Source organism: Balaenoptera acutorostrata, chromosome 15 (genome assembly GCF_949987535.1).
Source record: "Balaenoptera acutorostrata chromosome 15, mBalAcu1.1, whole genome shotgun sequence".
Lineage (NCBI taxonomy): Eukaryota > Metazoa > Chordata > Mammalia > Artiodactyla > Balaenopteridae > Balaenoptera > Balaenoptera acutorostrata.
In genome coordinates, this window is record NC_080078.1 from 10090123 (window position 1) to 10112655 (window position 22533).

The 22533-nt window shown below is 56.0% G+C and overlaps 1 protein-coding gene across 4 annotated transcripts in view; it reads left to right on the forward strand.

The window, feature by feature from the left end:
* Positions 1-22533, forward strand: part of CLIP2 (CAP-Gly domain containing linker protein 2) — a 78381-nt gene that overhangs the window by 3339 nt on the left and 52509 nt on the right. For 3 of the 4 annotated variants that reach the window (XM_057529269.1, XM_057529271.1, XM_057529272.1), the window contains exon 2: positions 15642-15832. In XM_057529269.1, the coding sequence (XP_057385252.1) occupies positions 15709-15832 (124 nt within the window). In that variant the 5' untranslated portion in view covers positions 15642-15708. Of the gene's footprint in view, positions 1-7190; positions 7339-15641; positions 15833-22533 lie in introns of all 4 variants that reach the window. The other variant, XM_057529270.1, reaches the window with a different exon arrangement.

Here is a 22533-nt window from a genome sequence, read left to right on the forward strand (position 1 = left end):
CACTCACCTACTTACCTGGTTCATTTTCCGAAAACGAGGTTTTGGCCGTGCTTTCCTCAAACACCTCCACCCCACTGGCTTAAGTACAAAGTCCAGACACTATCTGGCTCTCAGGGCCCACCCCCAGCTGGCTGTGCCCTGCCTTCCCAGCAAGGCTGTACCCAGACAGGCCTCACCTTTTATAAACGGACCAGTGACCCTGGCTTGATGGGCAGGCCTGGCCCTGAGCTGGAAGAGGGGGGAGGGCCCTGACACATGTCGTCGCAGGGAACAGGAACCGCCTCCAATTAGGTTAAGTGAAAGGGGAGTTGAGAGGAAAGGAACTTTGCAGGAAACAGTTGCAGGCGGCCTGGCTCGGCCTGGCTCCCCCAGGACCCGGGAAGCTGGCAGGCAGCCCCTCCTCCGACTTTCCTCTCTCTGGACTGTGGTTTCATTTTCTCATCCTCTCCCAGTGCCTCTCTCCCTTCTCCTCTCCCTGTAGGCTGCTCTCTCTGGGTTGCTGGCGTGGCCGCCCTGAATGGTGGCTTCAGCTTGAGGCCCCAGGACCACCCAGGGGCACTCCCCTCTGTCTCTGGGTGCCTGAGAGCTGGATGGGCCCAGCCTGGGTGAGGGCGCCCACCCCATCCCCTCCGCTGATCGGGGGCAGGCCACGTGGTCTCTGGGGCTGGGGGTGGGAGCCAGTGCTGGGCACAGCTGGTACAGTGTCAGCTGCAGTTATGACGTGGGGTGTGTGCTGGGGGAGAATGGGTGAGTGGTGGCCTCGCTGTCCCTGGCAGCCCACCGCAGGCCTCCCGTCCCCTCCCCCGCCCCGCCCCAGGCTCAGGGGCAGAGGATGTGCTCTCCTTTCAGCGCCTGGGAACTGGCGGGGGCGGGTGGCGATTGCTGGCAGGGGACCCACCCTGTCCCACCATTCCTTCCTCTGGGCTGCGCTGCCAGGCGCACAGAAACAGTAACACAGAACTCAAGTTTTCAGAGGAAACGCTTCAAAATGATAATGAAATATTACCCCTCTGAATAGAAAGTAGAGCATATCAGGTGGTTTTTATTAACAAGACATAAATTTGGGGCCTCGTGCACTTACCGGCTTCCGTCTTCACGGAGCAGCTCTGGCTCCATCCCTGGAACCTACCTTTGACTCCAGCTGCAGCCCAGAGAGACACTTGCTCCTCATTCACTTCCATCTGTGCCTTTTTGGCCTCTTCACCCTGAGAGGGGGGAATTTGAGGCTCACAACGAGGGCCTGGTTTTCTCATCTCTCCTCCCTAAGGAGGTGACCCTGTGGTGTCCAGGGCTGATCTGCTCCTGCTTGCACCCATCTCCTCCCCGGGGTGCCCCAGTCCTGCCCTCCAACCTGCAGCATCGAGGGTGAGAGCGGGTGATGGCTGGGCGGAAGCCAGCCCCTCGGTGTGGGGGGAACACAGTACACCTTAGTTTTGGACCCTGCCGTTGAGGAGCTTTTGCTGAATTAGGAAGACATCAGCCCCCTTCCTGAAAGTGTAAACGACATCAGCATCTTTGAGGAACATTTTAAGGCCAGAGCAGAAGAGCCTCCCTGCCCAGTGGGGTCATTGCCCCGGGAGTGGTTCAAGTTCCAGCGAGGGTTGCTCAGGCAGGGCCCGGGGTGGGTGGGATGGCTGAGGAGGCTCTCGGGGGAAAAGGACTGGGCCGCGTCCTGAAGGATGGGTGGACTTGGGTAGACAGGGAGTGCCTTCCGTATGCGCACAGGGAGAGAAAAGTGAAGGAGAAGTTTGGGCGGCAGGGTGTCGAGCGTCCGGCGGGGGTGTTCAGCGTGGAGCCCACTATTCTTCCAAGTCCACTGTGAAGTCGGGCATCTGGTTGTCGGACCCTGCGATGAAGGAGGGAATGACATTTGGTGTTTTCCGATTTGTTTTTTTTGGGGTTTTTTTTGCTACCTTGTATCCTGACTCCGCTCTTGCTGTTCCCTTTTCTGCTGTAGACTGTTCCCTGCATAACTTCATCTGCTTGTAAGTTCGCTCAATCAGCTCACATTCAGCTTCTTTCCTGTTCAGCTGAGCGCTGGGAACTCCGAGCAGAGGAGGGAAGGCATCTGAAAGGGTCTTGTGTGTTCTTTGTCCGATTCCAGAAAGGACTTGAGGTGACGTACAAAGATAAATGCGGTATAACGAGATGAAAAGGATGTGAGAAAATCAGAGCAAGGAGAAACCCTGGGTAGCAAACATCAGATGAAGCTGGAGGAGCTTCGGCACCTTCTATCGGCGGTAATTTGACTCTGAGCTTTCTAGCAGCTGGATCGAGGGGGATGAGGAGTTTGGAGTGTCTTCGCATTGTCACATTGTCTCGTGTAAGCCGCTGCTACATATAACATGAAAGCCTGAGTGAGGGGCAGCCGCTCCAGGGAGGGGCTGGACAGCGTGGTCCTGGTTCTGGGGTAGGGTCCCCGTGAAGCAACGTCTAGAATGGGGGGGGGCTGTGGGGGGGAGGAAGGCGGCCACCTTCTGATCTTTCTAATCCTCCTGGAGGGTCCTTACCAGCAGCTGTGGGAGCCAAGAGCTCGGGCTGATGCTCACAGCCAGCCCCCTCCATGAGGGCCTAATGGGCTCCAGGGGTGGGTGAGACCTCGTGAGCCAGGAGCCAGACTGGTCCCTGCTGGAGAATCCCCATCCTGCTAGGAGGCCTCAGGGGCTGTGATACAGGGGTGTGCAGAGAGCTCCGGACACACCCACTTGGCTCCCGGACTTGGCTAAGGGGCAGAAGAGGGGTGAAGGCATTCCAGCAGAGCAGGCGATGGGCTGGGGTGTCTTCAGGAGCAGTGAGAAGTTCAGGGAAGCTGGAATCAGGGTGCTGGGTGGGAGGGGTCCCAGGAAACAGGCCAGAGGCGGGTGGGGGCCAGGCCAGCTGGCAGAGGTGCTGCGGACCACGGCCTTGTCACCCAGGGCCGTGGGGCAGCCTCATGACCTCCTGCTTAAATCTGTTCCCTTGTTCCTGCAACCCTGTGCCTGGAGGAGCATTGGTCCCAGTTCTGAGGAAGTAAAGAGCAGTGGTTAAGAACGTGAACTCCAGGACTTCCCTGGTGGCACAGTGGTTAAGAATCTGCCTGCCAATGCAGGGGACATGGGTTCGAGCCCTGGTCAGGGAAGATCCCACATGCCGCGGAGCAACTAAGCCCGTGAGCCGCAACTACTGAAGCCCGCGCGCCTAGAGCCCGTGCTCCACAACAAGGGAAGCCACCGCAATGAGAAGCCTGCGCACCGCAACTAAGAGTAGCCCCCACTCGCCGCAACTAGAGAAAGCCCATGCCCAGCAATGAAGAAAACCCAATGCAGGCAAAAATAAAAATAAATTAGTAAATTAATTTTTTTAAAAAAATGTGAACTCCGTGGCCAGAGGGCCTGAGTTCGATTCCCACCTGCCGCTGCTCAGTGTGTCATCCCGGGCAAGCGACTTGCCAGCTCTGGGCCTCAGTTTCCCTGTTAGTAGAGCTCCCAACAGTATCTTCCTCACAGGGCTGCTGTGAAGACTGAACAGGTTAATATCTGTAAAGGGCTCCGACATGCCTGCAGCAGAGCAAATGTTACTGGTCTGGGAATTCCTTGGGCTGAAGCAGCTTGGCAGGGGATAGAGCCTCATCCCCTCTGAACCGCCACACCCAGCACACCGCACAGGTTCAGAGTCAGGTGCAGTGAAGAGCACTGCTGCAGTGGGCCAGCCCTGGGGGCGTGGGGCGGGGCTCAGCAGGTTCTGGTTAATTGTACTGACAGTAATAATAGCTGTGCAAGCTCATGAGAGCCTCTCAGGGCAGCAGGAACCCACTCTGAGAGCAGGCCTCAGTCTCTCCTTGATTCCCTCCAGAGACAGGGAGCTCACTACCTGATTCTTTGTTTGTTGGATCCACTGGTGAGCACTGGCTCTGTGTCGGGTGTGCTCGGTGCTGGGATTCAGAAGAATGTGAGTTAGTCCTCTCTGTCCTTTCCAAAGATCGCTCCAAGCCGACTGGTGAGTGTGGCCATGGGGTGTGACAAGCTATTGTGGGCCCCCAAGTCAACATGGGAAGGATGATGGAGGCAGAGGAGTGCACTTAATTCATTCATGTGTTCCTTAGACATCTTTTGAGCTTCTCTATGTGCTGGGCGCTGTCCTAGGTACCGCGAGTCCTGAAACCAACAAGATATGCAAAGAACCTGCCCTTTAAAGCTGCTCTCAGTGAGAGAGGCTAGGGATTATGCCAGCGAATGAGAGGAAGGGTATTCTAGCAGAGGGAACAGCGTGTGCAAAGGCCTGCAGATGTGACAGAGTGTGCATGGGGTGGCGGTGGCACTCCGCCAGAATTTGGTGGCTGGGGGGCATTGAGGTGGGGAGTGCCTTTCTGGAAGCAGTAAAAGAAAACACTGACTTTGAGAGCTTGTTAGCGACTGACCTCACCCCTGGGACCACTAAGTTCTGCCCCTCCTCCCCCCCTTCTTTCCCCTCCGCCAGCAGCCCTGGCTGGCCCTGCTGGTAACCATGGCCCCCTGCCTGGTTCATCCCTTCTCCAGGCCACCCAAGCGTGACCCCCTTCCCTGATTTCTAGCACCATTAATAAATTTTGCCTGCCTTTGAACTTCTTTTATTTTATTTTTATTTTTTAAATTTAATTTAATTTATTTATTTTTATTTTTGGCTGCGTTGGGTCTTCGTTGCTGCACACAGGCTTTCTCTAGTTGTGGCGAGCGGGGGCTACTCTTCGTTGCGGTGCGCAGGCTTCTCATTGCTGTGGCTTCTCTTGTTGCGGAGCTTGGGCTGTAGGCGCACAGGCTTCAGTAGCTGTGGCACTCAGGCTCCGTAGTTGTGGCTCGCGGATTCTATAGCGCAGGCTCAGTAGTTGTGGTGCACAGGCTTAGTTGCTCCGCAGCATGTGGGATCTTCCCGGACCAGGGCTTGAACCCATGTTCCCTGCATTGGCAGGCGGATTCCTAACCACTGCGCCACCAAGGAAGTCCTGAACTTCTTTTTAAATGGAAGCATACAGTCACACTCTAAGCACTTTTACATCTGCCTTCTTTCACTCAGGATTCACAAGGTTCATACATATTGTTGCATGTGGCTGTACTGATAGTTTGTACATTCTCATTGCTGTGCTTTATTCCATTGTGTGAATAAACCACCACTTATTTACTCATTCTGATGGAGGGATAATTTGGGTTATTTTCAGTTCGGGAGTATTAAGAATAGTCCATATCTTTTGGTGCATGTATGTGCACTTTTCCATGGTGGCATAGTTAGGAGTGGGATTGCTGGGTCATGCTCAGCTGTAGTGTGTAATGCCAGACTGTTTTCCACATGGCTTACACCAATTTCCACTCCTACTAGCAGTGCATGAGCGTTCTGGATATTCCACATCCTCACCAACACTTGGTGTGGTCCGTGTTTCATTTTATACATTCCGGTGGATGTAGTGTTGTCATGATGGCTAATGAAGGTGAACATCTTTTCACCTGTTTATTGGTCTTTTGCTTACCCACCCCCCCCCTTTTTTTTTTGGTGAAGTGCCTGTTCAAGTCTTTTGCTGATTTTTCTAACTCGATTTTTGGAGTTATTTCCATATTCTGAATAGGAATCCTTTGTACAATACAGAAATTACAAATTCTTTCTCTCTCTCCCTCCCCACCCACCCCCATTGGTATCATTTGATGCACAGAAGCTCTAAATATTGTCCAGTTTATCCATCTTTTCCCTTATTTTCAGCACTTCCTGGGTTGAAATCTTTGCCTGCTCCAGTGTTAAGGCAGATCTTCTTTCATGTCTACTTCTAAAAACTGTATTGTTTTACCTTTCACATTTAGATCTGCTCTCCATCTGGAGTTGATTGTTGTGTACGATGTGAAGTAAGTGTATTAGTTTCCTGTGGCTACTATAACAAATGACCACAGACTTAGTGGTTTAAAACAACATAAATGTATTGTCTTACACTTCTGGAGGTCAGAAGTCAGAAAAGGATCTCACCAGGCTAAAAGCAGGATGTCAGCAGGGCTGCATTCCTTCTAGAGGCTCTAAGGAAAAATCTGTTTCTAGAAGCCTCTTCCAGCTTCTAGAGGCCTCCCGCATCCTTTGGCTGTTGGCCCCTGCCTCCATCCTCAAAGCCAGCAATGTTGGACCGGGTCCTTTGCAGGCTGCCATCTCTTTGCTTCTCTCTCTCCTGCCGCCCCCCTTCCACATATAAGGACCCTTGTGATTACATTGAGTCTGCCTGGACAATTCAGAATAACCTTCTTCTCTCTGGTCAGCTGATTAGCAACTGTTCTCTCTGCAACCTTAATTCCCTTTTGCCACGTAAACTGACATGTTCACAAGTACTGGGGATGGGGCCATTACTCTGCCAGCCGCAGAAGGGAGCATGATTTTTTTCCCACATGGCTGTCCATTTGATCCAGCACCACTTATTGTAAAGACTCTCCTTTGCTCAGGGGTAATTTTTAGTTGCGTGTGCAAATTCCACCCCGACAGGGGTGGAGGCCCGACAGGCTGGGTTGGGGAGGAGAACCCAGGAGATGGGGGTGACTTTCCTGCAGCTGCCCTGGCCTGGATGTGTTGGATGGGGCTGCCATGGAAACCAGAAGTGAAGGAGGCAGTAGTGAAAGATGACTGGGTCAGCATCCTGGCCTGGAAGGCAGGATACCAGAGCCCGTTCCTTCCTGTTCCCCTGATCGCTGGGTGACCTCAGCAGGCCCCTCCCCTCCTTGGGCCTCTGACTCTGTCTGGTCTCAGGGACCTTCTTGGCCAGCACAGGTTTTCTTCATTTGGGCAGCTGACTCTCACTGTCCTGTTTGCTTCACTCCTGTGCCCTGGGCCTCAGTTTTCCCATTCTGTGAAATGGGAATAAAGGTGGGTCAGGGGGCAACTTGAGGTGTGTTGTTCCCCAGCCCTTCTTTTTGGGCCTGATAGGGGACCCCATCCAGCAGAGCCAGGGTGATGCCTGCCCAGTGTCCTGGGCCAGTAGCAGGAGGGCTACAGATGTCCAGTTGCTGGGGCTGTGGGTGGTTACACAGCCAGGAGTGGGTTCTGGGGCCATGGCTGTGCCCTGGTTCTGAGCATGCCAGCTGTGTGCGTGCATGTGTGTGTGTAAGACAGGGAAGTATATTGACGTTCCTTCCCTCCCTAGACCTGACACAGCCCTGATCCTTTTTTTCTATTTTTCTTTTTTTGGCTGCCCCACATGGCTTATGGGATTTTAGTTCCCTGACCAGGGATCGAACCCTGGCCCTCGGCAGTGAGAGCGTGGAGTCCTAACCAATTCCCAGCCCTGATCCCCTTTGCCGGGAGACAGGATCTGAACTCCAAGCTCGAGGGGAGGATGGCCACACCCCAGTGTGTCCAGCTCAGGTAGGACTGACAGGGTGGCCCTTCCCAGGGCTCTGCAGTCACCCCGGGGGTGGGCAGGACACGGAAGATACCAGCTGACTTTACAAAGTAAGAACCACAGCCCTGAGCTCAGAGGCCGTGAGGATGGTAGGATGGTGAGTGTGTGGGACTGGATGCCAGCCTTCCGGCCTCAGCCCCTGCTTGTCTGCCCCCGGCAGGTGCCAGGGAAGTGGGGAGTCGACTGGGGCTCTTAGGTCGGTCTGCCCTTCCCCGCTCAGCCCCGTGGGTGCCCCAGCACTCCATGTCCGAGCTGCTGGCACGCATGCCCTGCCGTCTTCCCAGCGTCGTCCTCCCTCCCCGTCCTTGAGGCCATATCAGCTGGTGTGGCCTGGGTTCCTGCCCCATCCCTGCTGGGAGGCTTGGCTGGGTCCCTTCCCCACGCTGGTTCTGGATGGCCGCCAGGCCCCTGGGTACTCCCAGGGCGACTTGGGGCCCCAAGCCGGGCCCACCACCACCCCGTTCTTCCTGGGGTCTCCCGTCCCATCTCCCGCTGCTGGCCGGCCCCTGTGTGAATGTTGGGCTCACGCAGCCCGCCCCGCGGCCTCACTGACCAGGGGAGAGCAGGGGTGGGTGGGGGGCTGGGGCGCGGGCAGACAGGCGCCGTCTCCTCCGCTCTCTCAGGCCTGAGGGGCAGCTGGTGTGAGCTGGCAGGACTCGCAGGGAGGGGGCTCTCCCAGCTCTGCTCTGCTCTCTGCTTGCACGTGGGGATTCTCGCTTCACCACTGGGTGAAATTCCCTGAACCTCAGTCGCATGCGAACAAAATGGGCCTCTTTTCCAAGCAGGATGGGACAAGCAGTGGGTGCCGGCTGGGCTGAGGCTCACGGGGACGGTGGTCACACTCGCCCTTGGGGCCCCTGCTGGATATGGGGGTTGGGGTAGCACCGGGTTTCTAGTGCAGGCGGGAGTGTTGGGATGCCCCGTGGGGCAGCTGGGGGGCCCACACCACGCCCACATAGGGGCCTGCCTTTGGGAGCCTGGCGGTCAGCACCCATGGGGTTCACTCTGTTTGGGGCCTGCCCCCCATTCCTCTTGGTGGGTGTGCATGGGGAGGGGAAGAACTGTTTCCTCTCCGCCTCCCCTGGTGTCTGTCTTTAAATTTTTTTTACTTAAAAAATGTTCTGAAATATTTTAGGCACTCAAAAAGAATAGACAGGGCACAGTGAACTCCCATGTACAGCCTGCAGGACTTGAGCAAATCTCGGGACTTCCCTGGCGGTGCAGCGGTCAAGACTCCGCGCTTCCAGTGCAGGGGGGGCAGGTTTGATCCCTTCCCTGGTTGGGGAGCTAGGATCCCACATGCCATTTGGCACGACCTGCAAGAAAAAAAAGAAGAGGAGGAGGTAGAAGCAAATCTTACAAATAGAAATGAAGCCCCAGTTGCCCAACCCCAGCCCCGTTCCCATCCCCGAAACTGCATTTCTTGGCTGTTGCACGGGATGCTGTGGATAAGCGCTGTGTAGGCGCCTCCAGAACCCTCGGCCAAGGTCCCCGGCTGAGTCTCCACTGCACCTGCACTGCTCCTCCAGGCTGTGCCCGCCCTTCGCCCAGCCCTTGGCCCACCGGCCCTTTCCCCGAGGCCTTTCTAGCAACTTGGTATCACCTGGCTTTTTGACTTTTCGCCCATCTGATTGGGTGGGAAACGGGATCTCCTTGCAGCTTGGATTTGCATTTCCCTGATGACTGGGGAGGCCCAGCTGCTCTCCAGCCTAACAACATCCTCTCCTGGAAAGCTGGCCCGGCTGTCATCAGGGTGCTGTCAGGTCGGTGCCCTCTGGTCCCTTTCTTCTCTGCCTCCAGCCCCATATACTACACACCAGGTGGGCGCCCCAGGCCTCAGTCACTTCACACCCAGACTGTCCCCAGATGAGCTCCCCACCCTGGCCCCTTCCTGCTCCCAGGTCCCTCCAGGTGTTGAGAGGTTCTCCTGCCTTCCACCATCCTCAGCCCTGCCTCCCTCCCACCTGCCCTCCTCCACCAGTACTTGTCACCTGCTCGGCATCTGTCCCCGCTCTGTCCCCTCCAGCCCCTGCCTCTGTCTCAGCTCAGGCCTCGTGGAGTCCCTGTCTGTCACAGCACCCCCATCATCCTCATTGGCTCCCAGAGGTTTTGCTGAAATGCTCATCCGATCTGCCGGATCCTTTGCTTGATGTCCTCAGTGGCTTCTCATCCCCTCAGCCTGATGCCTGGGCACGATTGGGAGACCCCCTCCCCCCGCCAGGGGTCCCTTTCAGTCTCTGGATAGCCACCCCCTGCACATTTTAGGCAGTCTAAATCCTTAGCTGTTTGGTTGACCTGGCAGAGCGGAGTCTGTGCCCCGCCGTTTCCCCAGCCTGGACCCAGCCCCCCACCCCGTGCTCCCGGTTACAGCCCTCCTCCTCCCACCTCCTTCGCCCCGTGGCGCTGCTGTGGTCTGGAGCCTTTGGGCTTGCGGTGAGTGGGCAGGGGCCACACTAAGTCCATCCCTGGCTACCATGTGGCCCGGCACATGGGTCACAGGCTCAGGAGGTGCGGGGAGCATGGGCACCCCAACTGCTGGGACCCCTGGGGTGGGGAGGAGGAGCAGCCCCCCGGAGAGCTGCCTCTGCTGGGCAGCAAGAGAGCCCAGGGTGTGGCTCTTGGCCGAGGTCTCTGAGCTGAGGTCTGGTGCTGGGAGCCTGCTTCCTGGTGCCCGCCTCCCATGCCCTCTGGGCGACGCTGGCACAAGGACATGGGCTTTCCACTGTCCTAGTTGGCATCTTTCCCCCTTCTGTCGGGGCCGCACCCTGGGCCGCTGATTGGTGGAAAGTTCTTGGGCCTCATCCCCCCCGCCCCCCACCCCCGAAGCTGCGGCCCGCCACCCCCAGGGCAGCTGAAATGGAAACCCTGAAATGCAGCCCGGGTTTGTCTTTGGTAAATGGTAATTGAGGGCGGCACAAAGGGGGCCTGTTGGTCTGAACGCCACCCGCCCTTGCTCGCCTCTCCCGCTCCCGCCTCGTCGGGGCCCCGGCTCCCTGGGGGAGGCGGGGTGTGCATCCCGGGCCTTTGGAGAACGTAATAGAGACCAGATCGTAGTGATGCTGCCATTTCCACACAGCCTGCGTGCCGGGCACAGAGGGACATTCGTGGGGCTGTCTCCTCGGACTCGCTCATCCGTGCTCCCCACACAGCAGCAGTGCTTTCCCCCCCTTTTTACAGGTGATGACACTGAGGTTCGTGCTGAGCCGGGGTCCCACAGCCACTCGTGGTGGGTCTGGGGTTTGGACTCCATGAGACTGAAATCTACTTCCTCCCAGGCCTCCCCCATCGGCTGCAGTGTGGCCAGAAGCCAGCTTATCCCCACGTCCCAGCTTTTTCCAAGAAACCCCTCTCTTCCTCTGTCCCACAAGCAGGGCTGAGTCATAAAGGGGCCCCTCCCCCTCTTCCTGTTCACCATTCTCCTCTCCATCTCCCCTTCCCTGTGCTCCCCCAGCACCGGAGGCCTGCACGGGGGCAGGGGTGGGACTGGGGTGGGCCAAGTAATGCAGCCTTGGTTCTTCTCTCTCCCGCCAGCTCCTCTGGTCTCCTTTGTCCGTGAGGCACGTGGGCGCTCTCCCCAGAGGCCAGGGGTCTCACAAATGTTATTCCAGGCCTGGGCCAGGCAGTGTAGGGAGGCGGAGGGCTAGACCTGGGTCTGGTTCCAGCCCAGCTGCTGAGCCATGTGTGACTTTGGGCTCGATCCTGCACTTTCTTGAACATCGGGTGTTCCTCCTGTAAGGTGACCACCGCCTCATCAGGGTGTAAGGCCTGGCACACAATAGGTTCCTCACGCTGGACGCCGCTGGGTCATCAGGGTCTGGGAGGGCAGGAGGGTGAGTGTGAGAGCCTCCAGAAGCCTCCCGTGAGAACAGTGTCCCTGGGGATTTGTGGCCTTGAAGGCCTTTGTCCTCTGGGCCGTAGCACGTGTGCTCTCATACGGGGTTTCCGAATCACAAGCTCTGTGCCAGGCGCCATGCTGGGGCTGGGTTCTCAGAGAGGAGACCGTAGCCCCACCTGGGGTTACCCGTGGGCTCCCAGGAGGCATGATGAAGGTAGGAGAACGGTATCCTCTCTCCTTGGCTCAGTGTGTGATCCTGAGGTCTCTGGGTCAAAGGTCCTGGGAGACTTCCTGGAGGAGGAGGCATCGAGCTAAGTGTTCCATATGTGGTTGGAATAGGTGAAGTGAAGCAGGTGGGAGAAAAGGCACAGGCAGAGTCTGGGAGGTGGGAGACTGTCAGGCGAGTGGTGAGGAAATGCAGGGTCATCGGCAGCAAGGCTGGTTGGGGAGCCTCCAATGCTGGACACAGTTATGACGCCTGGTCCCTGTCTCAGAGGGCACGTGGGCTAGTGAGGAGTCTAGACCAGCTGCATGAAAAGCTGTGATGTCAGACGGCCAGCTGGGCTGATCACTACAATCAACTCAGTCCTGCGGGCTGGACCCTGAGGAGGTGAGGGGGGCCTCCCGGGCCTCTCATCCCCATAAGCCAGCATCATTCATCCATTCAAGTGATTTCCTGAGCACCTGTAGGCACCAGGCATCCCATCAGTGCAAAGGATACCACAGTAAACCGACTCAAGTCTTGTCCTTGTGCAATAGAGAAAAACAAAGCAGGGGAGGGCTGGAGAGGGGTTGTAATCTTAGAAGGAGACATTGGAGCAGATACTTGGAGGAGATGAGCAACACACTGGATATTTGAAGGAAAAGCATTCCAGGCAGAGGGAACAGCATGTGCAAAGGCCCTGAGACTGGAGTGTGCTTAGTGTGAGCTAGTGTGGCTGGAGTGGAGTGGGTGAGGGAGGGCCTTGGAGGTGGTGAGGAGGGCCTTGAAGGCCATCGCACTACTAGGGGGAGCCTTCAGGGATTTCTTTTTTTTTTTTTTTTTTTGGCTGTGTTGGGCCTTCGTTGCTGCACGCAGGCTTTCTCTAGTTGCGGCGAGCGGGGGCTACTCTTCGTTGAGGTGCGCGGGCTTCTCATTGTGGTGGCTTCTCTTGTTGTGGAGTGTGGGCTCTAGGCGCACGGGCTTCAGTAGTTGTGGCATGCAGGCTCTAGAGCTCAGGCTCAGTAGTTGTGGTACATCGGCTTAGTTGCTCTGCGGCATGTGGGATCTTCCCGGACCAGGGCTCGAACCCATGTCACCCGCATTGGCAGGGGGATTCTTAACCACTGTGCCACCAGGGAAGTCCAAGGATTTCATTTTTTGTAGAATTTTTTTTTTAAGTTGCGATCTAATTTACACATTATTAAATCTATCCATTTTAAGTGTACAGTTTGATGACTTTTAGTATAAACACACAGGTATGCAGCCATCACCACAATCCAGTGTTAGAACATTTCTACCACCCAGAAAGTTCTCTCGTGCCTGTTTGAAGTCAGTCCCTGCTCTCAACCCCTGGAGACTGCTGATCTGCTTTCTGTGTCTATAGTTTTGAAATTTCAAATAAGTGGAATCAAACTATATGTAGTCTTTTGTGTCTGGTTTCTTTCACTTAGTATAATGTTTTTGGAGGTTCATCCATATTGTTGCAAATATCAACAGTTGGGTTCTGCATCTGCAGATACGGAGGGCTGACTGCACTATACCATTTTATATGAGCGACTTGAGCATCCTCGGATTTGGGTAACCACAGGGATCCTGAACCAGTTCCCCAAGGATACCAAGGGACAACTGTGTACTATCGTCTAGATGAACCTTGTGTTCATGTATTCACCAGTTGACGGACATTTGGGTTGTTTCCATGTTTTGGCTATCGTGAAGAACGTCACTATGAACATTTTTTTTTTTTACAAATGTTTGTATGGATATATGCTTTTATTTCTCTTGGGTGGTTGGGTCATACAGTAGGTATATATTTAACTTTTTATGCAACTGTCAAACTGGTTTCCAATGGGGTTGCACCGTTTTTCATTTCCACCAACAATCTGTCCTGATTGCTCCACATCCTCATCAGCACTTGGTATTGTCAGTTTTTCTCATTTTAGCCTTTCTAATCTGCGTGAAGTGGTATTGCATTGTGGCTTTGATCCACATTGCCCTTGTGACTAATGATGTAGGTCATCTTTTCACATGCTTATTGCTGTTTACGTATCTTCATTGGTGAAATGAGTATTCAAATCTTTTGTTCATTTTTTTATTAGGTCTTATTAGTAAGTTGTAAGGGTTCTTTATATGTTGGTGAATAAATGACCTTTATTAGATATATGATTTATAGCTTGACCCAAGCCTGACAGCGAGCGACTCCTGGGCTCCAGAATTCCTGGGGTGTCAGGGAGTTGGTCAGGGGATTAGAATGTTGGATTTGGCGGACTCTGGGGGGCAGGCCAAGGCTGGCAGGCATGCCTCATATTCCCATCAGCTCACCTGGGCATGTAGGTGCCACTACTTTTTGCCTTGCAGGAGCTCATTTTCCTTTGCTCTTATGTCTAACCACCCTGTTTGAGGAGCTCATCCTTCCCATGGCTATGCCAGGACGGTAATAGTGTTGTTGGCTCATCCTGCTGGCCTGGGAGCCTATCTGGGCACCCATATTCCTGCTGTGAGCATTGTGGGTTGGCTTCTGTATTAGTCAGAATTTCTTTGGTTGCAAGTGACAGTGTCCCTCAAAGAGAATTAGGTAAAAAGACACAACAATGCCTGTGTGTGTCAGGATTTGTTGGCTGATGTAAGTGAAGGGCTCAAGTGACCAGCTTCAGGTTCAGCTGGATCCAGGCTCTCCAAATCCTGGGACTTAGCTCTTCTTTCTCTGTGTTGGCGTTGTTCCCTGGCAGTCTCTTCTGTGGGGTAATCCTGCAGCTCCTGGCTTTCATCCCACACCTAGATAGCCCCAGAGCAAGAAGAGCACCTTTTCCTAAAGGTTCCAGCCAGAGTCCAGGCCCTGATGCTCCTTGGGTCACATGATCTTCCTTCAGCTAACCATGGGGCTCTGGCCAGGCCTGGGTCATGTGTCCACTCGAGGTGTGGGGATGGGGGGTCAGCTCATATAAGTCATATGGATCAAGAATGGAGAAAAGGGTTCTCTAAAAAGGAATAATATTCTGTGACCATGAGTGGGATAAGGATATGGCTGGACGGGCAAAGGGTGTGGCATTCCCCGACTGCATGAGTTTAACGTCCAGAAGGCACTGGTTTCCCCTGTTCCCGAGGTCCTGAGGGGGTGATGCTTTCTCCCAGAATCCTCTGTCCGTCCGCGGTGCTCTGCAGCCCCTCTCCCCGCTGGACAGTGTGCTCCGCTAGGTGGAGGACGCATCCTGCCTGCGGCTCTGGGGCAGGACAGGGCCTGGCCTATGGTGAGCCCTACGTGAATACCTAGTACAAGAGAGGGTGTGCACACAAGACAGTGGGGGAGTAGGGGATGTGGGCCTGTCCTTTCTGCCTCTCCCCCAACTCCCCTGCAGCCAGTCCCATCTTTCTGTCACCTGGGGACACATATTCCTGCTGTGAGCATTGTGGGTTGGCTTCTGTATTAGTCAGAACTTCTTTGGTTGCAAGTGACTTGAGCTGATCACCATGGAGACTGGGGGCTTCCCCTCTCAGGAGTCCCCTTTGTCAAACACCAGTGCCCTATATGCCATATGCATCGCATCCTTCTCTGCTTAGTCATGAAAACAGGGAGCTGTAATTGCGGGAGGGCAGGCTGAGGGCACAGCAAGTCCATCCTGGCGGGGGGTTGAGGCAGGTATAAGCTCCTCTGTGTGTGTGTCCCCGCACCTGGGGTGGAGTGGGTGAGTGCTGGATGGTGAACCCAAAGCTGGCGTATGGCCTGTGTGGTGAGGCTGGCTGATCAAATTAGATGTTGCTTTGTCCAGCCTGCATTGAGGGATGTGAGCTGTTGGCTGGTCCTAGAGGGTCTGGGGGCCGCTGGAGAGTGACCCACTGGGTTGCCCATGCATGTCAGAATCTGCTGGCCAGTGCTCTGTGGTGAGAGCTGCATTCAGCTGTTGGTGGCCGTGCTGACCTGCATGGTCCTGCTAAGGGGCTGCTGGGGTTAATACAGCCTGTGCTGTAGACCCCTGAGCCGGCTTGCTCCCGATTCTCACCTCCTGGGTCCCGGATGTAAGAGAGAGTGTGTGCCCGACCCAGAGTCTGGCAGACTGGAACACATGTCCTGGCAGCGCCACCGCCATGCTGGGCCCATGCCTGCAGCCACTTCTCTGTACCTCAGTTTCCCTATCTAGAAAATGGGGGTGAACCTGGTCCCTGCCTCACGGGGCCAGGGGTGCTCTGCCATCTGGTGACGCTGTGATGTGATCCCTCCTGTTCTCTGCCCACAGGTGAGTGACGATGGCGGAGAGCACGTGACCTGCACGGACCCTTCTCTGCCCGCCGAGTGGCACCATCATGCAGAAGCCCAGCGGCCTGAAGCCCCCCGGCCGCGGGGGGAAGCACTCAAGCCCCATGGGCCGGACGTCCACTGGATCAACCTCGGCCTCTGCCACTGTGACGGCCGCTGGCTCCAAGGAAGGTACGCAGGGCCGAGGGTGGAGCTGGGTTGGTAGTGGTTCTTCTGGAAGAGCCAAGGGAACTTGGGCCGCTCCCTGACCAGCCTGGAGGCCAGCGGTTCCCAGAAGTTCTTCTTGATGTCTGACCACATCCCTTTGAAAATGAACGGGCAGTGACACATGCTTTATGTGCATTGTTCCTTTTCACGCTCCTCCAAATCTGGGAGGCGGGTACCACTGTTGGCTTCCCTTAAGGATGAGGAAATGGAGGCCCAGGGAGGCATGGCAACTTGCCCACGTCACTCAGCCTGGAAAACACAGCCCAATTCAAACTCCAGCCTCTGCCAGCCTCCCTGCCCCCACTCATTCCCCTTCCATGGTCTGAGATGATCCCCATCTTCCCATCAGCTTTTTTGTCTACCACCCAGACCTGTGCCATTTGAGCTTTAATTGTGTAACCGCTAGTCCTCCTGCTGGTGGGCAGAGGGTTCCTGGCAGGGCAGGGGTAAGGCCAGGTGCTCGGGCTGGATGCACCAGCTCTGAAGGCAAATGGGTTGAGGACAGCTGTTAGCTATTGGCTTTTTCTAGTGATAAAAAGTAAGATAGTCCACTCTGTAATATTTGGAAAGTTTGATGTAGGGGTTAAATTGCCTATAATCTTCCCTAGAGGTAACTATTACTATTTTGGTTTATATCCTTTCATTTTTTTTTTTTTTTATCTCTTTGCAATCATGCTGCATATACAACTTGAAAATCTGCTTTTTTCTTTTTTTATAAATTTATTTGTTTTATTTTATTTATTTTACCTTTGGCTGCATTGGGTCTTCTTTGCTGCACGCGGGCTTTTCTCTGGTTGCGGCGAGCGGGGGCTACTCTTCGTTGCAGTGCACGGGCTTCTCACTGCAGTGGCTTCTCTTGTTGCGGAGCTTGGGCTCTAGGTGCGGGGGCTTCAGTAGTTGTGGCCCACGGGCTTCGTTGTACCGCGGCATGTGGGATCTTCCCGGACCAGGGCTTGAACCTCTGTCGCCTGCACTGGCAGGTGGGTTCTTAACCACTGCGTCACCAGGAAGGCCCTCTTATTTTTCACTTTGGTAAATAATGCTGTGATGAACATCTTTGGCACAAATTCCCGCTTTGACGACACTCCAGCCAGCAGGGTAAGACAAGGTCCATGTCATCTGATTGGCATAGAAGTTTGGAGAGGCAAAAACAGTCACAGGCCAGACTGGGCAATCTGGGCCCTGGGTAGGGTCAAGTGAAATTTGAGCCAAAGGCACGGGCAGTTGACAGAACCAGGTCCCTGGGAAAGCCAGACAGCTAGCATGGAAAGGTGAGGAAGATGGGTCATGTGGCCCATGGACAGCCCTGCCTGATACAGGCTCATGTGGAGGCCCAGACAACCCCTTTCAAGGTGGCAAATCCTCCTTTCCTCATTTCTGAGCCTGAGAGGAACCTAGGCGGGGAAAAAACAAGGGGGAAAGGCTGTTCCAGGTGAGGGAACAAGTAACGCAAGGACCCTGAGGCAGGAATGGATTGTTTGTTAAAAAAGAGAAAGAAGACAAGTCTGGGTAAAGAGGAGTGTGAAATGAGGTTGGGGAGGGCGGCAGAGGCAGGTGGTGAAGGGCAGGGGGACTGGGTTTGTTTTAAGTGTGATGGGAGCTGTTGGAGGATGTTAGCAAAGATTGTCTGGTGGTGTTGGCATCCCTCAGGCCACCAGGCAGAGGGCGCGTTGCGGGGGTTAAGAGCGGGGCTGGGGAGACTGGTGAGGAGGCATGTGGTCACCCGGGCGAGGATGTTTTTGCACTCACTGCCAGGGCTGTGGGAAGTGAAGGGGCTGACCACCATGAGTGGGCTTCAGGGAAGACTTCCTGGAGGAAGTGTGAGTGAGCTCAGCCTGAAGGAAGGGGGGAGTGTAAGTGTGGAGGAGGAGGACGATGTGGGGCCTGGAGACAGAGCATGGGCAGAGGCACCAAGTGGGCCTAGTGGTCTAGTGCGGGTGGGAGTTGTATACCCCACTGGCTGGAGAAGGGTTCCAGCCAGGCTTGACCCTGACCCTCTTCTCCACTGGAGAGAGCCCCTAGCACCTTCTGGATTCTTTCCTCATTGCCTCCTCTCTGATCCAGAGGGCCTGAGTTCTGGCTCTGATCCAGCTCTAATGTCCCTCCTGTGTGACCTTGGAAGCATTACTTAACCTCTCTGAGCCACAAATGGGATAATGTCATTTCTCTCATGGAATCAAGTGAGTTAATAAATGGAAAGTGCCTGCAGGCACAAGACTCATTAAAGAGTAATTTCTTTTCCTTTCATCCCTCCATAATCTCATTACAGAAAAATTTGAGTGATAAAAGAAGGAACTCCCATTACCCCTCCATTTAACCTAATCACACCCACCACTGTGACATATTCCTTCTGGTCTTTTTTCCTGTTCACATGTTGTTGTTTCAAGCAGTTAAGTCATGGGTTGTATCCAAACTTGCATCTTACTGCTTCACATTTGATTGCGTTCTATGGGAAGTGCCCCCCGCCCCCGTGCCAGGGCAGTGTCCTCTTTGCCGTCATTTTGAATGGCTACATCCTGGTCTCTCGAGGGAAGGGGAATGGACCACACTGTGTGGCCTGCTGATTGCCTCCTGGTCACACCGCACGGTGGTCTGGGGGCCGCTGAGGGTGGGGGCTGGGTGGTCTGACTCTGCCTGGACCCCAGCCCCGCAGGGCTGTTACTGTCCCGGGAGAGGAGGCGCCACTCCATGAATGCCCGATTGATCACAGAGACACGCCCCCTGCCGAGGGACACGGTGGCAGCAAAAGGCTGCAGCTGCGGTTGGTGCCGCCCTCCTTCCCGCTCTGGCACCTGCTGCCTTTGCAGGTCAGAGAGAGACAGACCCCCAGGCTGGGGGAGGGAGCAGAGAGCCGGGAGCAGTTGGCCAGGGCAGTGGAGCCCTGTGACAGGGGAAGGGAGATTTCTGCCGCCCAGAGCTGCTTTTGTCCCTGCTCCAGGTCTCATAACAAGAGTCCCAGCAGAGGCGGGACGTGTGGCAGCAGCAGGGGAGGACGGTGGCCCCACTCCTGGCCCACAGGCTCCCTCACCCACCCCGTGGAACTGGCCATCAGCTCTCCGAGGTGCTGGAGGTGCCCACCCCCATGGGAGGCTGGGAGGCTGGGACTCCGGGGGTGGGTGCTGGAGCACCAAGAGAGGGTCTGGCAGAGGCTGGAGCCTGGTGGTGGTTGGAGGGGGGCAGTTGCTCTGGGAATCGGGGCAGTGGCAGCCTCCCAAAGCATGAGCTCAGCCTCCGGGCAGAGGATCTGCCAAGGGTCAGGCCTGGGCTGATGCCTCCGCCCCCCGCGGCCTGTGTCGGTTCCCAGAGCGGTGACATACAGGGAGCAGTAGGACCGGAGGGGCCGTGGGAGGGGGTCTCTTACACCAGGAGGTGGCCCAGAGGTGGTCAGAGCAGGTGCACAGGAAGGCGGTCTGGGACCCACCCGTGGGCCAAAACCTGGGTGGGGCCTCTAGGTCAGGGGCAGCTCAGCCAGGTGGGATGGACCCCCTGGAGGCTGCTTCAGATCAGGCAGTCGGGGCGGGGAAGGGGGTCCTCGCTCAGGAGGTGACACTGGTGTGAAGATCTTAGTGACAAGCAGGAACCCGCCCAGCCGAGGCAAGGTCAGGGAAAGGGCCTCCAGGCAGAGGCAGTAGTGGCTACAAAAGTCCCGAGTCTTGAGACCTCTAAGGACGGGGATGGAGAGCGGCTTGAGAGGCCTGGGAGGGTTGTGAACGGGCCGGGGCAGGAGTGGGGACCGGAAGGGAGTTGGGGAGCTGTGACCCAGGCCGCCTGGGGGTTGGGAGCCTATCCTGGGCCTGAGGAAGATGTGGGGGGAGCTCAGGTCTCCGGGCTGGCGGCCCAAGATGCTGCTGGGGTTAGGCCTTCCCTTTGGGTCAGGAGCAGCCGGCGGTGGTCGGGCAGGTCCAACACTGCTGGGCAGTCGTAGGAACCACGGCAGGCTGTGCACAGGAGCCCTTAGTCCTTCCTGGGGTCTGCTTCTGAGCCTCAGGTGGGGGCAGGCCAGGCTAGGCCGTGGGTGTCCCTCTTGGGACAAGAAGGGCTGGCCGCAGGGACCTGGGGAGGACTCTAGGGACAGGGACAGACCATAGGCCACTGTCGAGGTCCCTCCGCCCTTGCCCCCCACTGGGGCAGGCGGGTCCTTGGAGGGCCTCTCCCATCCCTTGCCCTGTGGTCCAGCCCCAGAGATTTCCCATCTAGGAGGGACGGCGTTTGACACTTGTGTGTCACAAGCCGGCCCTGCAGCAGGTGTCTTATCACATTTCTTTCTCATTAACAACTGAGTGAGAGAACTGCTCTTCTGTCCATTTGAAAGATGACAAAACTGAGGCTTGGAGGTCTCAGCTGAGTTGCTCAGAGTTACAGGGCCAGAGGGTAGCAGGGCTGGGCTTGAGACTCATGCTGGGCTTGGTCTAAAGCTGGTTCAGGCTGCTGGCACCCACTGCCCCCAGGGATGAGACAGCTGGAGTGGCTGGACTCCTGAGTCCACTCCCACACTCTGCTCAGGCACCAGCTAGATGGGCAGGGTTGGAGGAGCGATCTCTTCTCGTTAGGTTGGTCACAGCTATCCCCCAGTGTGCCTGTGGCCTTTGCACACGTGGGGGACCCAGGACACAGGAGGTCGAGGACGCGTGTGCATGGGCGTCCCCCTCAGAAAAGCAGCGGGCCACTTGGGGCAGGGTCCACCTCCTATATATTGATCTCCCCCAAGGGGCCCAGACCTTTGCAGTTCTGGCTTATTGAGCTGGGGCCTGGGTGCTCCCACACCCTGTGGGTGCTCCAGACATGGGAGCCAGCCTGACGTGCCCGGGGTGGGGGGTCCCACAGAGCTTCACAGCTGGCCTCTAGTCCTAGACGCTGACCCCACTCCACTGCACCCCTGGAGGTTTGTGTCTTTCACCTTGATCCCCGTGCTTCCTACGAGGGTAGGTGGCTTCACCCCCGTTTTAACTGACCTGCCCCAGATGCTGCGCAAGCCTGGGCAGAACCAGGACCAACTTCCAGCCCTTGCTCCTGCAGAGCTAGCACTGGCTCCAGGTGGCACTCACTCCCTTCAAGGTCAGCTCTCCTGCTCTCCTCCCCTGACCACATCCTAAACTTTTTAATGGCATCAGGATGGGGAAAGCCAAGCTGAGCTTTTCTGTGGCTGGGCTGCGGATGGGCGGGGGGCAGGGCAGCCTCCTAATGTTCCTGATGACGCCCAGAATCGATTGGGAATGGGGGCGGGGGGAGGGGGAGCTGGGGGGAGCAGGGGCCCAGCTGCCAGCGCCTGCCTGCCTGCCTTGCCTGCCTGCCGTGGCTGGCGTGGCCGTAGCAGGGCTTCTCCATGGGGAGCTGGCTCTGCTCCTTCCAGGGTAAGCCTCCCGCATCTTTTTCTCCCTGGGGCCTCAGCTGAGTCTGCTGGGTAGGGGCTCTGTCCCCCTGGTTTGGGAGTAAGGGGAACAGAAGGGGGCTTCTGAGTTCCCTTTGGCTCAGGAAGGACGCTGAGCAATCCTTGGGACTGGGGCCCGCCCCAGAACGGCCTGGTAGAGGGTCCCTTCTGCAGGAATGGATGGCTGGAGACAGCGTAGCAGGGGAGATGCTGGGCCTGTGGTAGCCACAGGGGGCAGGCCCTGCCTTGGTCAGAGTGGGTTGGGAGGGGTCTTTCCAGAGACCATATGGGTGGGGCGCTGTCAAGGGACTGACTGGAGGGTGGACCGGGCTGGGGGGCTCACGGTGGGAAAGCTGGCTGCCTTGAGGAATGCTCTAGAGACCCGATCCCTTCCTTTGGACCTCGGTGTTGAGTCCCTGCCAGGAGAGCCGGGGTCTTAGAGCAGAAAGCTGCTTTGGGGTTTGTGGGGCATTTATGTATGTTGCGTTGGGGCCACCAAGAAGGGGAGGTCAGGGTCGTGGCCAGGGTATATTTCAGCCCCATTCTGGGGCTCCGGGGATGGAGAAAGGGTCTGTGTGGACCCCACCTCCCAGGGCTTGTGTTCTGGGTGGGGTGCAGACGCGTACCCTGGCAGCCTGGGTGGCAGGCTGTGCCAACCAAGGAAGAATGGAGTTCCATGGGGTGGCACTGCCAGTGAGGGGTGGTGGAGCTGGCCTGATGGGCAGGCAGGGTTTCCTTAGGTGACACAGAGAAAAAAATGCTATAATTTTAGGCCAGAGTGACCATGTACTGCCTGGGACAGCCCTAGTTTATGCTTGTGGTCTTGGCATGATACTATATTAATAGCACCTCTTTTCTCTCCACCGTGTCTGGTTTTGGATTATAAATTATGTAGTCACCTTATTTATAGCTCTTCCTAAGTCATCACACTGCTCATTCGCACATTAAAGGCTCTGACAAGTCCTGCAGCAAAGTAACCTTAACTTTGCTTAAGCCCCTGTTCCTCAAGTTTGTTTGAATTTGGAGATTAAGGTTTTGTTTTCATGATACCTATTAACACCTTGTTGAGCTATGTTCTATGGAACGTTTATAGATACGCTTTTTTCCCTCTGGCCTTCAGGGGCAAAGGGCCAACTTCATCATGCTCCTTGGTGCATGTCACATCATCACTGTGGGTCCCTCCAAGGCCCCTCTTGTGTTTTTTAAATTGATCCTTTTTTATCCTGTTTCCTATTCCCGTTTCCCCCACCCCCAGGCATTCGTGCCTGTGTACTGTGCATTGGGACACTCTTGAACC